Source organism: Galendromus occidentalis, unplaced genomic scaffold (assembly GCF_000255335.2).
Source record: "Galendromus occidentalis unplaced genomic scaffold, Mocc_1.1 scf7180000075612, whole genome shotgun sequence".
Taxonomy (NCBI): Eukaryota; Metazoa; Arthropoda; class Arachnida; order Mesostigmata; family Phytoseiidae; genus Galendromus; species Galendromus occidentalis.
Window position 1 is genome coordinate 1,027,580 of NW_003803602.1, and position 15,412 is coordinate 1,042,991.

At 51.2% G+C, this 15,412-nt stretch overlaps 1 protein-coding gene across 1 annotated transcript; it reads left to right on the forward strand.

The window, feature by feature from the left end:
- The first annotated feature begins 266 nt into the window (after positions 1-266).
- On the forward strand, positions 267-14,015 carry DAAM (disheveled-associated activator of morphogenesis-like protein). The gene is made up of 13 exons (XM_029111709.1): positions 267-407; positions 5,624-5,803; positions 6,348-6,479; positions 7,455-7,682; positions 8,237-8,434; positions 9,813-10,027; positions 10,978-11,162; positions 11,260-11,392; positions 11,590-11,839; positions 11,939-13,035; positions 13,134-13,497; positions 13,644-13,800; positions 13,924-14,015. Exons 1-13 carry the CDS (start codon positions 282-284, stop codon positions 14,013-14,015), a joined length of 3,357 nt encoding a protein of 1,118 aa, XP_028967542.1. The 5' UTR covers positions 267-281.
- Positions 14,016-15,412: the final 1,397 nt, after the last annotated feature.

Consider the following 15,412-nt stretch of genomic DNA (forward strand, 5'->3'; position numbering starts at 1 on the left):
AACGGGCTATGCTGGTGGACAGTAAGCGGTGATTCATATCCAAGAGACAATAAGCAAATGGAAGACAATTGTCGGGGGATGCCTTACTCGACCCTTCCCTCCTCCTGTGATTTAGCCCACGGCATGCGGTATGTCCCCAGAAGCCTCGACTCGGGTCTGATGTCTCTCGCGATTCTCTACGAAAACTTCCACGGTAGACGTATCGAAGATGGATTATTCCAGACGCAGAGCCTCTGCTAAGAGATCTTTCTTCTTTCCAGCACCTTGTCCTCTCGATCCAGATGCCAGCCGCAGCTGCACGAACGGCGGCTAATCAAGCCCGGAAACATGCTTCGGGCTTCGCTTCATCCACACTCTGCTCGTGTTTCGGGGGAACCACAAAGGAACCTCCGGAGATCACTTACCAGGTAAGACCACTTCGTTTTTCCGAACTCACTGAAACCTTCGCTCTGCCAGTGCTCAACCGAATTGAAACTCGGTGGGGCTGTCGGTTGAATCAGCTGTGAACTGCAGCAGAGTCTACCTATCGAGATGGGGAGCAGGGGGATGAATGTCCGACTGGGTGGAGCTGACTTTGGCGATTCGTCCACATCCTGGTAACGATCCTGGAGGAACTACACGGACGGAATCCCGGCGGAATAATCGTCCGACGAAAATATATTTATTCGAGCTTGCCATCCTAAATCTGTGAGTCGGTCGACGGTCAGGAAATGATCCTAGCGTTCGTTTTCTAGAACTTCATGGGCAACGAAGTCAGTGGGTCGACCCGAGCAACCTCCCATTGGGAGCAACCAGCTCAACGGTCTGATTCGGGATAATTGAGTTGTACCTGGTACAGAATCAGACCCGGTGCAATAGTGTTTCAGCTCGGTCCCATATGAACTAAGTGTACGCGTCTGACTCGCCGAGGGAGCGCGTGGAAGCGTTGAGAGATCACACCTGATCCATCTCGAGGAAGGAAACAAGGCGGCTCTTGCTTATGAGCATCCCGAAGCTCCATGACTTCGGGTCGCTTCCTTGCATGCTGTGCTTGGCCATCCCCCAGCTGGAGCGGTCAGACACCCGTCTGCCGCCTCTGTCTCCGGAATCTCTCTTCTCTTTGAGCACGGGTTGTTCAGCTTGTTTGTTTGTTTGGGTCGTTCGGCGAATTTCGCCTAATGTGACCAACCGCCTCGCGGTGCTAAACTTGTCTTATTCATTGGTCTGACCCGACCAAGGGATATTCACCCGCGGGGTGGTACCATGTGCTCTTGTTCGATTGTTTGTGGGTCCAACGGCTCGGGAGCGCCTTCCCCCCGCGTCGGTTCGCAAGTCGATCCTGCGAGTGGGTTCATAGCATTGCAATCGGATGGCGGCGCGGGAGACTTGGCCCCGGGGCAAACGCTCCCTTCCCAAATGGAGCTCGCGTGTTGGTCAAACGGATACCTCCGTAATGAAAGAAGGTATTTTCCCGTTTGTAGTGAGGAGCTCGGCGCAAGATCTACCTCACTCAGCCCCGAAATTGGTCTCGAGGGGTCAAAGAACTCAACGGGCCTCCTCAGTTGGTGGAATCTTCGAATCACTCCCGAAAACAGATCTTCGTGGTTTCAACTCGGGAGAATTCCGGCTGTGGACTTAGCAGCTTGTTCGAAGCAGCCAATCGAGACGCTGTTGCCGGACAAGTATCCCGGAACTCGAGTTACGAACCCTGCCGGCTCAAAACGATGCTCTCGCTTCATCGAACTCGGTCGGCCCGGGGGGGATTTTCGCCCCTCCCCGCCCAGCGGCGTTTCCACCATCACCGACCGGCGCCTCCCCGCTACCACCCCGCGTCGACAGCGCCCTCTTTCAGCCTCTTGACGGCAGCGTGGACTCTGAGTGAGAGGTTTTTACTGCTTGAGCGGAAAGGTTTGACTAAGAATAAAAATCCCGAGCTAGGAGACGCGGCGGACAAGACGACTTCAAGAAGAGCTCAGACCGGAGTCGCTCCGAGCCCGCGTCCGAACAAATTCTCGAACGAAACTCGAACAAGTTCTCCCGTAAATTCGGAGGTTTTTGCGGAGGCTCCATCGAATTAATCGCTGGCTTGTTGTCGGACTTATAAAATCATTTGTCCAGCGATGCTGAAGTCTAAGAAGTCGGGACTTGTCCATACCGTTATCTCAAGAGAAGTTTGACAGCGGACGAGTTCAATAACACGAGGGGGCCGTATTGAGCTGCTGGGTAGGGTCAACAGCAACAGCGAAGCTTCCTCCCCCTCAGCGAAAGGGCGAACCGCCTGCTGGATTCCGGACGAGAGAGCTGCATGTGCCCCGGGAGCGGGTTTCGGACAATGTCTCGGGGTTTTGCAGCTTTTAATATTGGAGTTCCGAGTTCCTCCGATCGGTGAAGCCGACAGGAGGACAAATGACCGACGCAACAATGCTACGATATCGAAGAGTTGGCGAAATGCCCTCAACGAATGCAAATCGCGGGGCTTCGAGGGCATCTTCGATTTCCCCCCTTGGGTCATCGGGGGCAGAATCTCCGAAATTTCGATGATGCCCCATATTGTTGCTGCATCGACGTCGAGGATGAACGACGATACGGTAGCATCCCGCGTTGCGGACATGGGATTGAGTCTGTCCATTACGTTCCAAGGGGTCTCTATTAATGACCTCACAAGTAGAGTAATGAACCCAGCGCTCACTGATCCGAGTAGTAATCTCCTTGACGGGACATCCACTGGGCATCGAGCGTCTGAGACTCGGGGCTGTTGTGGGAGCATTCCCAAGGCGGAATGAATGGAAGGATGCCTCTCGAGACAAATGCCTCTGCGCATTGCGCGAATGTTGAACTGAAAGATCGTGAAAGTCCGCTCCTGTAGATCCATTGTCGAATCTTGTTGCTCCTCACAGAGGAACAGCTGACAACACTTCGACACCGATCGTTTGACAGCCACTCGAATGTTTCATTGAAGAAGAGATGAGTGTAGTTTTATTCCGAATCGCCGCCGCAGAAAAGCTCAAGAACTGACGGAAGAAAAGCTGCGTGGGAAGCATCGCCGAATCTGAAAAGCAAATTCGATCTGATCAACGATGGCAATAAACACAAGCTCACTTCATCCATTCAATGCGAAGAACGCCGTGAAGGATTGAAAGGACCACAGTCCTCGTTTAGGTATGTGATGGCATGACGCGAGGGCGGTGGCGATGGAAAACGATCACGAGCGGATCGCAGCGCAGTGACTGACACAACAAGAACCAGCCGAGACTGTCTGCATCAGATCACAGTTTTTGATCGGAATCGTTTATTTTTATTTGGGCCACGAGCCCCTCCTCCCATCGTTTAGTTGCACTGGTTGGCTGGCTTGCTTGCGTTGTTGTTTGGAACTCCTTCTTCTGCCAGTACATCACCATTAACGAAGATCGACAGACCTTCTTCTCACGTTTGATAGCTTGCCGCGCCGGCCTGACGGACGGGCGGCGTTGTGCTTGTCGACCAGAAATTCATATTCCGGGGAATGGTTCTCGACTCTCGACCCGCTGTCCAGCAACCTTCGGCGATGATCGACATTCAGATCATTTCCTGTTTCTGTTTTCTCAGCCGCATATCCCTCCCATGTCGTATGCTTCGCCGGCAGTCGTGATTCCCCCCGATGAGAATCTCTGCTTCTCCACTTGTGTCACTCGGAGTGACACAGAACACTCGTAGCATCGGAGCTCCGGGTGAGCCTGCGTTGTGTTAAGCGCCACATGCCAGGTCCGAGATCAGTGTCCGTAGATGCCAACTCTTATCGGGGAGCTTGAGATAGGTTCATTCATTTTGACTGGCATCTCCGGTAGGATCCTTGATCCCTTGGGTGAGCGCGTAAAATTCAGCGTCTGATCCGTGCAGTCCGGTCAAACGGGATCCATGAAGATTTCCAGCTATGCTAGGAGCGGGTATCTCATTTCCGTATGGGCTGGGGCCCTTGTTGGGAATCTGCTCCGGCTACATCTCATCTCCTCCCGTCGTTAAGACGCCCCAAATGATCCTTTCGCGGCTCTTGCTGGGGAGTGGGGAGAGGCATTTCGATGAATATGAATTCCTGAGCGCTCTCATTTTTGTCTCGATTCGAGAGTTCAGAAAATACGACAAACGCCCTAAGCTCTTTTGCGACACTGGAACATGCCATCGGTTTTGATGGACTCTTCCTCATTGAAAACGCTATCACCGGAATCATGCGCAATGACGTCAGAATTTCCAATGTTCCTCATTTTTTGGAGAACCCCCGTCGGGACGAGCAACTATTCCGCGCAACTATTCCGAATGATGCTGCATGGGACAATGAATGGAGGCTATTTCGTAGTAGCAGCGCGTGCAATAGTTTTGTCGGGGTTGTTCCGATCGAATCGGGATCGATCGAGGGCGCTGAGATTCTACTCTGCGCCTGAATGCTGAGGCCCTCGGACGAACTGTGGAACTTCAAGAATAGAATTTGACCCGGAAAAGTGTTTCGGGGAGATTTAAGGTGAAAAGAAGGCGAATTCGAGCTTCCCGCTGAGGAGAGGTTCAGTCGTGATGGCTCTCCCTTAGAGTGACTTGACGTCTCTACACGGGGTGCAGCTACCGAATCTCGAAATTATAGATCCCTACGAGCCTCCCGGGGGAAGGTCCTGTGTGAGGCAGGGCTCTACGTGTCCAACGGACCACCTGATGTGGAGAGGCTCGGTCGATCAGAGTTGAAACCGGTATAGAATTGATCTGAAGAGTTGGAATAGGTGACTTCCGCTCTTCCTGACAGAAAAACCTCTCATCGGGTTCCATTTGTAAGAAGGTCAGCGTGCCTCTCTTGGAATTTCCTGAGAAGACTCTGACGCACGGCTCCGACTGGGGCGCGCGAGACACTTGCCGGATCAAGTCCCCATTGCTTGCAGAGCAGTCTCGCACGTCGTCTATTTTACGTGACTGTACGGCTCTTGCTTGCTCCCGGAATCGGGGTCACGTTTGCATCGGAGACGAGAAGGGCGGGGGGGGGGGAAATGCGGAGCTCAATCGGGACCTGAGGTCCCTCAGCGAGCAGCGAGCAAATCAATAATTAACCACGATTCACCAGCTGACTTTGTGGGATCGAAATTTTGCGTTTCGAATTATTCGATCACTGTGCGCGATTTCCATCTTTGGTTCCCCGCATTCCGAGATAGAACTCGAGTAAGGGGATGCAAACGATTCAGAGCTCCTGTTCTACATCGAGATCTCGGGAAATCTGATCTCAATGCAAATCACGCAGTGCTGAAAAGTTCAGAAAAAGAGTCGAGCAAACCTCTGAAAATGGTCACGAGAGTCAGCTCCATTCTGATATCCCAAGCTGCTTAGCCTGCAGAATCATAGGAGGTTCGGACGAAATGACAAGAAGCTCCTGGAGCTTCGGGTCGTTCGCTGAGGGCAATTTTCGTGGACGGCGATGAGCAAAGCAAACTTTTTTGCAGCCTTGCCCGCGGTCGGTCAGCTCCTAGTGCCCAGGAGCCTTCGCGGAAACCTACGCTTATCTCTCCATGCGAGAGAGAAATCCTCATAAGGCTCTCTGGCCAGGGTCGTTCCCGGAATGAATGCGCGAGAATAACTCTCCGGTCAGGAAGGCAGCCGGCAATTCATTCTAATTTCCCCTCTTTCTGATTTCCAGGTTGTGGATGGAAACGGAGCCGTCGCAGGAGGGGGGCTCGGAGTCATCACGCTGCCTCCTTCGTCCATGTTGGTCGGAGGTGGTTACGAAGTGCCCCCCATGCCGACCGACGAAGCAGAATTGAACGCCAAGTTCGAGGAAATCGTTGAAGAGCTCGATCTGACTGACGCGAAGAAAGCGGTGAGTATTGCGTTCGGAACGGGGGCGCGCTCCGTGCTGGTAGGGAAACAGCGCGACAAGCGTGTTTGCATCCGTACCTCCGGAGTTCCCTGAACAGCGAAATCGAGACCTGAGCGCGGCATCCACGGAATACGCTCATCTGGGAGCGTAGCTTGGCGACCCATACGTAGGCGTCACAGAGATATCGACGACGAATAATCCAGAGGAGACGATCGAGGTAAAAGATCAAATCGCGAAAACGAAAACACGAAGGAGACTCAATAAACCGCGGATCCTTCGAGCCAGACTTTTCAAGAGGGTTTGCTAGGGTTGCACCCACCAGGTTCGAAATCCTGCAGTCAAGTACAGAAATACGTCAGCTAAGCGAGTTGCCAAGTGTGGGCGTAATACCGACGACGACAGAACGTAGAATGATACAAACATTCGAATTCTAGAAACAGCGGAGGAAATTTCATCGGTGATGGTCGGCGAACACGGGAACGTGTTCCCATGAGCCAGCGGGGAAACTTCATCGAGATCCTCATCAGTGATCTCATCGTTTCAGATCATGTTCAGTCTTCCTCCGGAGAAAAAATGGCAACTGTACATTTCCCGAAAAATGGAGCAAATGCAGCATGCGGTAGTCGGCAACCATCAACCCGATGTCTACCTGGAGAAAATCGTCACCATCATGAAGGTAAATCTGGAACCGATTGGAGATCCGACTTCGAGGTTTCCGATGGTGGGAACAACCCAATCGGCACGAGAAGCTGATACGTGACAGCATGTGGTATACAGGCGCGTTCATGTAGCTCAACCCTATCCATTGAAGCGATTCCGGTCCCGAATGTTGCCGAACGGTAATCTGCTGCGTCAGAGTAACAATCGTTATTGATTGCTCTGTCATATCACGATTCCCATCGTCTTCGTCGAGTCGACTGCGGGACCTAGTCTAGGGTCCCCCTTGAGAAGCCTCCGTGTGTCTGCGATTTCATGGAAACCTCATAATTATCAGGGCGGGGGTGGTTGGAACCAAAGGCTCAGCTCACAGAACTTTCCGTTCCCCTTCTTCGCACACTGAGTTCCAGCCGGCAGGCATACCTTCGGTACATACATATGTATGTTCGTTAGAATGCTTGTCGGCTCGCTGATGCAACGTTCGCATATTCTGCAAGCAGAGCATTTGCATACTCCCCAAAAACAGTTGCTCACAGCTCTGCGAGCCTTTCCATCTGGGCTCAGAGGTGATCCTCGACGTCTGCTCCCTCTTCTCACGTTTCGGGGCGCCGGCGACGGCTGTGAGGGGGGGGGGAATCCTCGTTTCTGTTGTCGACCCGCAAGACTGATTGTGAGTGCTACGCCAGAAGCGACCCAGTCCTTCGAAAGATCAGCAGATGACTGATTCTCGAACAATGATCATCAAATCTCCCTGACCTAGGCGAATCCTGGCAGGCCCCGTTTCTAGGGACCGACTTGACTGAATGATTCCGTCATTGATCCGATCATGCTTCATAACCCGTCCGCTTCTCCCTCTCTGGAAATTCTGGGCGCACGGAATTTTTCTGTTACCGCGTCGAGTTTCCTGATTTAGGTAATGAATCGGTGCGATCGGTCGTAAAGACAAAGCTCGCTCAATCGTGGGCATCCCGAATAACACGATGTTCCATTGCAGCTGCCGTATGCCGATGGCAACGAGGAAGAATGTCAGAACCGAGCGAATTTATTCGAGAGCCTCAAAACAGCCTTGAGGACTCAACCAAACTCCTTCGTCACGAAATTTCTCGACGACGAAGGACTCATCCGACTATTGGACTTTCTCACGGCAATGGATCGGGAAACCTTCGAGAGCCCGATCTGTACTTCTGCTATCGGATGTCTCAAAGCCTTGATGAATAATTCGGTGAGATTATCATCCCTTACATTTGAGGTTCTAGATCAATGAAGAATCATCCCGATCACCCATCTTGTGACGCTATCAAGTATAAAGTTTGGGTTGTCCTCCAAAAACTCCACTGGCCCTGCATGCACATCCGAGGGAACCTTTATTCGGAATTTGAAGTTTATCATTTTACCATTCCGGAGTGAAATCCAGTCCTAGAGATTCAGTACGGTGGCGTGTATTCTTTCCCATGCTCACATTGTGATCGATTCGGATAATAAATACAAAATGAGTTCTTACGACGGGCATCCGATGATGACCGGGAACAGGGGGAGAGAAAGTTTCACCGGAAGCAGGGTTCCCCTCGATACGCCTCCGCGCGTTCCCACTCATATCTCTTCAATGCCGTCGCACCCCCTGTAATTAGTGGTGATCGACACTCCGTTCCATTCATCGGTCGGAGTCGGGAGCTCTCCTCTTGAGGAAATTCGGGCATGAGCGAGGCTCGGGGATGACGTGACGTCCCGCAGGAGACTCGCGGAAAAAACCAAACCTTAATGAAAATTTCGTTCCAGACCGGTCGCTCTCACGTTTTGGCCCATCCAAAAGCCATCAAGATAATCGCGCAGTCTCTGTCAACGTGGAATGTCAAAACGAAAATCGCAGTTTTGGAAATTCTCGGAGCGGTTTGTCTGGTGCCCGGTGGGCACAAGAAAGTTTTGGAGGCAATGTATCATCTGCAGAAATTCGCTTGCGAGCGGACCCGCTTTCTGGTGAGTTGAAACTCCGCACCATCATGATTCATGATTTTCTCTGAGCCGCGCAAAAAAACGGGAGGCGGAAAAGCTTACGCACCAATCGAACGGTCGGAATCTGAGCCGCGATGGGACGAGATACGGCCCGGAGTGAAAGTAACAAAGCGCCACCGTGAAAGTAAAGTACCACGGATGTCTTCATTGTGAGAGATTCTCCCGCATGATATCGTTCGCAATCAGACAGTATCGTCATCGATTACTGAATTCGATGGTCGAAGAGCGAGCCGACGGACTTTTCTAGTCAGATGGCTAGATGGCAAACACGTGCTCGTTGTGAATCACGGAAACGAAAGCCTGATTAATCTCGGAAGTACTTCTTCTGCCGCGAGGCGCGACGCAAGCGATTTTATGGGTGTTGTTCGATACATTGAAACGACGAATCGGTCCGCTGTTAGGGATTGGTGGATTATCCTATGACAAGTGGTCTTTCTAACGATTCCTGAAGCGAAGCTCCTACAATCAGGAAATCATCCTCTTGCCTCCGACAAACTGGGAGAAGAAGAACTCCTGCCAGGGAAAATTACTGATGGGGAAGAGACTTAAAGACGACAGGGTGGAGCTCCATCTCGTTGGAAAGCGCGTCTCGTCTCCCTGATGAGGAGGAAGCTTCGTAATCTCCTTAATTAGGTCCATCTTGTCGCCGTAGCTCCAAAGTCCGGATCTCAAGCAGTCGCATTCTTTATCTTGAGTCGGATCCGTCATGTCTGGAAAGACTTCGTTTGGAAAGTAGCGGAGAAATCATTTTTAAGGTATGCCCATGGTCAGACGGGTGAATGGTCGGCCTATGAGCACGTCCACTCGCATGAATTCAGTCTCCGAGTTCTGCGACGGGTGTTGATGAGATATTGCGATGACCATCGTGTCGCTCGTAGGGAACGTGTCCAAACAAGCCGATCCTCCGACCACTGGGCTGCTAGAGAGCAGTCCAATTCATCAGAAACCCACCCGCTCGCCCATTCACCCACGCGGTGGGTTGCTCAGCCGGTCGGCCGCTTGTTCACTTACGCACCGCTGTGACCTCTGAATGAAGTCTATTTCATTGGGAAGCGAAGACACACCCAACAGCTGAGGGGAATAAGTTTCGTCCCCGATGCTTGTACCTCACAAGCCGCTGGGCTGTGTCGCTAATGAAGCATGCCTGTGGGTCTCAGACGGGGACGAGGTCGCTCTCTGGGACAGCGTTGCGAACAGCTGTTCGCACTGCGATATGGACAAAAGAGTATCAGTCCGAATATCGGTCGGAGACTTAAGACTCTTGATGACATCCATTTTCTCGATACCCTCGTATTCCTTAAATTGTATTCCGTGATAAAAATATATGTCTTCGCCTCTGCAGACAATCATCAATGATCTGGACCGCAGTATTGGACCTTATCGAGAGGATGTGAACCTCAAGACGGCGATCATGTCATTTGTGAACGCCGTTCTGAATTACGGACCTGGCACGGAACATCTCGAATTCAGACTCCATCTGAGATTCGAGCTTCTGATGCTCGGAATTCAACCCATCATCGACAAATTGAGAAGATATGAAAATGCTCTACTCGACAGGTACGTGCTCTTTCGACCGAAAAACTCTGTTTCTTCTTGGCTGCTTGATGGGAATATGAACGAAACTCTTCGAGTGTGAACTGGATTCTGATCCACGAAGGGATCTCTTCTGTCTGTTGGGCGGGGTGCGGACGGCTTGAATAGCGATTTGAGCTATTTCGGCGCCTCGTTTCAACGAACGAAGCATAAACAGACACGGTCTTGCACGAGCCATCTCAAAGACATTCCACACATAGAGCGAGCGACGGGATAAATAGGAGAAGCGGCGAGGATTTTTTGCTTCTCTGGGTCCCGGAATTTCGCTGTCGCAGCGATGGCGAGCCTGGACGGCCGCAGCGCACATCGGAGCAGTAGGATGGATCACTCGTTTTCCACATCATTTCCTTATCAACATTCCTCGTTCGTCGGTATCGTGAGACAAGTTTCGGGGAAACGGAATGATCTGTGTACACATCCCCGAGTTTTGCTGGTGCTCCTGATGCTGTCTCGAAGGGCGTATCGATCCACTCTCTTGCCCGCACAAGCAGCGACGCCACCCAGGGGAATGAGGGGAATCTACAGGGAAAAATGCCGAAATCTCCCCGATAAAGTTCGACGGGGGGAAAACGGGCTCCGAGGCTCCAGGATGTCTCTCTCTCTGGAAAGAAAAGCGATATCGTTTCCAAGGGTTCGTGACCGCTTGCTAGGTTCGCATCGTTCTTATGCCGACTCGAGACTGCTCCCTTGGTCGCGGGAGTATTACCTCGCTCAGGAATTTCGGACTTGGTAGGGCACGAGGGAAAGAAGGCGAGGGTTCTCTCTACCCCTCCGGGGTCACGTCCGAAATGGGACACGATGCCTGGGAGTTTTCCTTAGCGTTCTCCGTTATATTTCCGGTCTGAGCTACGGTCTGAAGGCTCTGGATGTTTTATCGGGACACACAGATTGATGAGTATGTTCGGAAATTACAGGCATTTGGACATCTTTGAGATGGTGCGCAATGAAGACGAGAGAGAACTTTCAAAACGATACAACTGCGATCACATCGACTCCACGAAACCTCAGGAAATGTTGGCGTGTCTCGAACAGAAAATCTCGTTCTCGCCGGCGATCCCACATTTCTTGAGCTTCATGCAACATCTCCTCCTCATGCCATGTAAGCTCCCCGATCACGAGCCGCGGGAGGCAGATTGTTGGAAGACGTCGAGACAGGTCAAGACCTCATCCTGAAATTCTTTCATTCTCATCGACAGCTAAGGGGAAATCTGTGGAGCACTGGATCTTGTTCGACCGCATTGTACAGCAGATAATAATGCAGGACACTTGTGAGGGAGTCGATCACGACATGGCTGTTATCCAAATTAACGTTGCGGAAATAATAAAACAGTAAGTTGATTGCCTCGTCCTGGTCGGTGGCAGAGGGGTCACCGGCTGGGAATTGAATGGATTCTCGAAAACCTCTTACGCATTAACCGCAATGCCGATGCAAACTCTAAGTTTCGAAAAATGTCCCCTCCCCTCTGTCCCCGAGACATCAAAGGGACGCCGATAAAAATAATGATGGTCTCACTTCTCCACCGTAGTCTCGCAAGTGAAGAAGAGCTCCGTCTCGCGAAGGAGAAGGCCGAGCGTTTCGAGAAAGAAAATATCGATCTGTCGACGAGCATCGCCGGTAAAGAACAACAATTGGAACAAACCACTCAAGAGAGAGAGGACCTCAAAGCTGCCTTGGAGAAGACGAAATCTAAATTGGAAACGGAAACTGTATCGCATCTCAACTCTCAGCAGAAGATACAGGAGCTAGAATACAACATTCAACAACTGACGACAGCCGTAAGCGTCCCCTAAGACAGAATTATGGGGCGATCGAACCTCCCGTAAAACTCCAGCACACCATATGGTGTTAACGACTTGTTGTTTTTCTTTTTCCAGCTGCAACAGAGAGCTGCACTCGCTGCTCAAGTGACACCCGCTGGCACGGACTCAACCGCCAGTCTTGAGGGCGGTAGTCAACTTATGCCCCCACCCCCTCCCCCGCCTCCCATGATGTCTGGCGGATGTGCGATACCTCCGCCCCCTCCACCACCCATGTCTGGAGTTCCGGGAGCACCTCCGCCACCTCCTCCCCCGATGGGCGGTATGCCCGGAGCGCCCCCTCCCCCGCCAATGTTTGGCATGCCGAAAAAAGTGATTAAGAACGTGCCACAGCCCTCGAATCCTCTGAAAACTTTCAACTGGTCCAAACTACCAGAGGCTCGTCTCCAGGGAACTATTTGGTCTGAAGTGAACGAGGAGAAACTCTACAAGGAGATCGACCTCGACGACGTCGATAAGACCTTCGCCGCATTCAAAAAGAACTTGATCGCCTCCAACGAGGACGTGGCCGAGGTGCAGAGGGGCAGCAATAAAATCAAAGAGCTCTCAGTGATTGATCCCAGACGAGCACAGAATTGTCAGATCCTCCTGACGAGGCTGAAGTTGTCGAACGAGGAGATCGTTAGTTGTTTGTTATCGATGGACTCGAAAGAACAACTTCAGAAAGACATGATCGAGCAGATGCTCAAGTTCGTTCCCACTCTCGAGGAGCGCACAAGTCTCGAGGAGCACAGTCACGAGCTCGAGCTACTCGCGAAAGCCGACCGCTTCCTCTATGAGGTCGGCAAGATCGTTCATTACGAACAGCGACTGAAAACCCTTTGCTATAAGAAAACTTTCAAAGAGAAACTCAACGACATCAAACCGAAGATCGTCGCTGTAACAGAAGCTTCGAAAGACCTCCAACGTTCCCGACGACTTCGACGTCTCCTCGAATTGGTGCTTGCGTTCGGTAACTACATGAACCGTGGCGACCGGGGCAACGCGTGCGGCTTCAAAATCGCTTCCCTGAACAAATTGATCGATACGAAAGCTTCATCGAACCGCAACTACACCCTACTCCACTACGTTATCGAGACGTGTCAGAGAAGGTTCCGTGAAGTGCTCAAGATCGATGAGGAAATTTCCAAAGTTCGTCAAGCCCGGAAAGTCAAGTTAGTATTCACGGTTATGGTCGAATCGATCAGGACATCAGGACTCGGTTCATGTCGGCTAGATATTGTTCGGAACTCCCACGAATCTTTCTTTCCAGTTTGGCCGAATTAACCAAGGAAATGACAAGCCTCAAGAACGGCCTTGCGGAGGTGCAGCGTGAAATCGATTTTCTCCGCGCGCAGGCCGAGCCCATCCCCGGAGACAAATTCGTGCCGGTCATGAGGAGCTTTGTTTCCAGTGCTACCTACAAGTACCAGGAACTCGATGAATTATTCGTGGAGATGAAGTCGAAGTTCAACGAAGTTGTTAGGCTCTTCGGCGAGGACCCTAGTTCCGTGCAACCTGACGAGTTCTTCTCGATTTTCGACGCTTTCCTCACTAGCTTTAACGACGCGAAGAACGAAATCGATTCAATACAGAAACGACGCAAGGAAGAAATGGAAAGACAGAAAGAGCTCGAGGTGGGTCAGATTCCCGAACAGGCCTTGTCGATCAGGCCATCGCGAGAAATCCTCCCCTCCCTACTCTTGCCGAACCCTCCCAACCATCCCCTCGGAATGGGGAATCTCCGTGACTGTTCCGTCAGTGACGTCTTGCTGAATTTCAGGCCAAACGCAAAGAGAAAATTTCGAAGGAACGTCAATCGCCCGACGGTGCCGAGGTGAATCGAAGCGGTTTCGCAGGCCTTCGGAGGAATTCGAAGACCGGAAACGCTCCTCAGCAGCAAGGGGAATTCGATGATCTCATTTCGGCTCTTCGAACGGGTCAGTCAACGACAACGCATCAGCCTAAGTCTTTTTCACCAGCTCAGGCGGATGTTCCCGGTGTTCGACGTGTGCTCAGGAGCGAATACTCTCACTAACTGTTTCTCTCACGACGGATTTCAGGGGACGTATTCGGGGACGAATTCTCTTCGAAATATCGCCGGTGCAAGAAACGATCTACATCCGTAGAAACCGAGAGGGAAAGAGTTCGCTAAACCGACGGGAGGGGAGTCTGTGAGGCTCGAGCCGAGACAACCGAGTCAAAGTGAACTCACACCCCTTGCCACTAGACCCTCAGTCATTTTTCCCTCCCGTCACACCAAGACTTGGTAGATGACTCACCCGAAAACTCCGACACCCCGTGATAGCAGGAAAACGATGCGGACGAAGGATGAGTGAGTTGAACCGACTCGAAGAACAAAAAACTTCGATAATATATGTCAAGCAAACCTGAGCGATGCCGAACGGTGGACTCGCAAAGTGATAGACACGCCATATGATTACATTAATATAACTCCAGGATGACGATTATGATCATTTTCCGAATATTCCGATAAGTCGAATACCCTTCTCATTGACGGATCGAACATCAATCTTCTCCACTATACGATAGTTTGTAATATATTGGATGTCATCGAACGAAGCACTCGACGACCAAAAGAGCCACGATGTATATTTAAATCTCTGCCCGAATGAGTTGAAACCCTTCAGTTTTCCGTGGGATGCCCCCGAGAAATTCGAATGTAAATACCGACTTTTTCTTTCCAAGACCATGATCCCAATATTCGAAGTTTACGAAGCTGAATCACATACGCAAGAATCGCGACTTCTCACTTAGTTAGTCCTGCGACGCAAACTCGAGGAAAATTCATGGTATTGGATTCGGATAAAAGCTGATAGCAATATGGCCACAAACTCCTGATAGGTTCCCGAATAAGTGAAGCGGTCAGTGCATGCATGATTGGTGAGGCCAGAGTTTTCTTGCGGAATAAATCGAGCTTACCTGATTCCGGTGTTTTCTGTCTTAGAATCGTGGGAAGAGGGCTTTCTCTCGACCTTGATGGAGTGGACGCTGCTGAAATTCGAGCTGAAATATCGTGAACAGGTCCCTCGAGGCTCTCACGATTGTACCTAGGTATTCTGAACGAGCTCGGTTTCTAGTCTTCAATATCTCCAGCTCTTGCTTCTGATCCTCAGGGAGCATAAGCCGAATGGTGAGCTAGGAACGGTGTTCGAGAATTGTCAGATTCGTCTATTTAATGGTTTCATATAATGCGACTATATACAAAGTCATTTCGCCTTCTGAGTCGGGAAATCATCCTCGGCTCTCCACGACTCTCGTTGATTCACGAGCTCGATGCCTAGCCCTCCGATGGGATCTCATCGGGAAGTTGTCGATAACATTTTTACAGTCAATTCGCGTGGGCTCAGAGAGTCTACTGTAAGCCGTAAGACCCATTGCGATGTCTACCGATACTCGTCTGCTCCTCGTTCAAATCGAAATGCACGTTAACCGGTTCCTCATCGTAGTCGGTGTGTTCCTCCCTCCGGAAATTCATCCGAGCTTTTAGAGGGAGCGCACAATAGGATGGAATCCAGAGTCCGTGCCTCC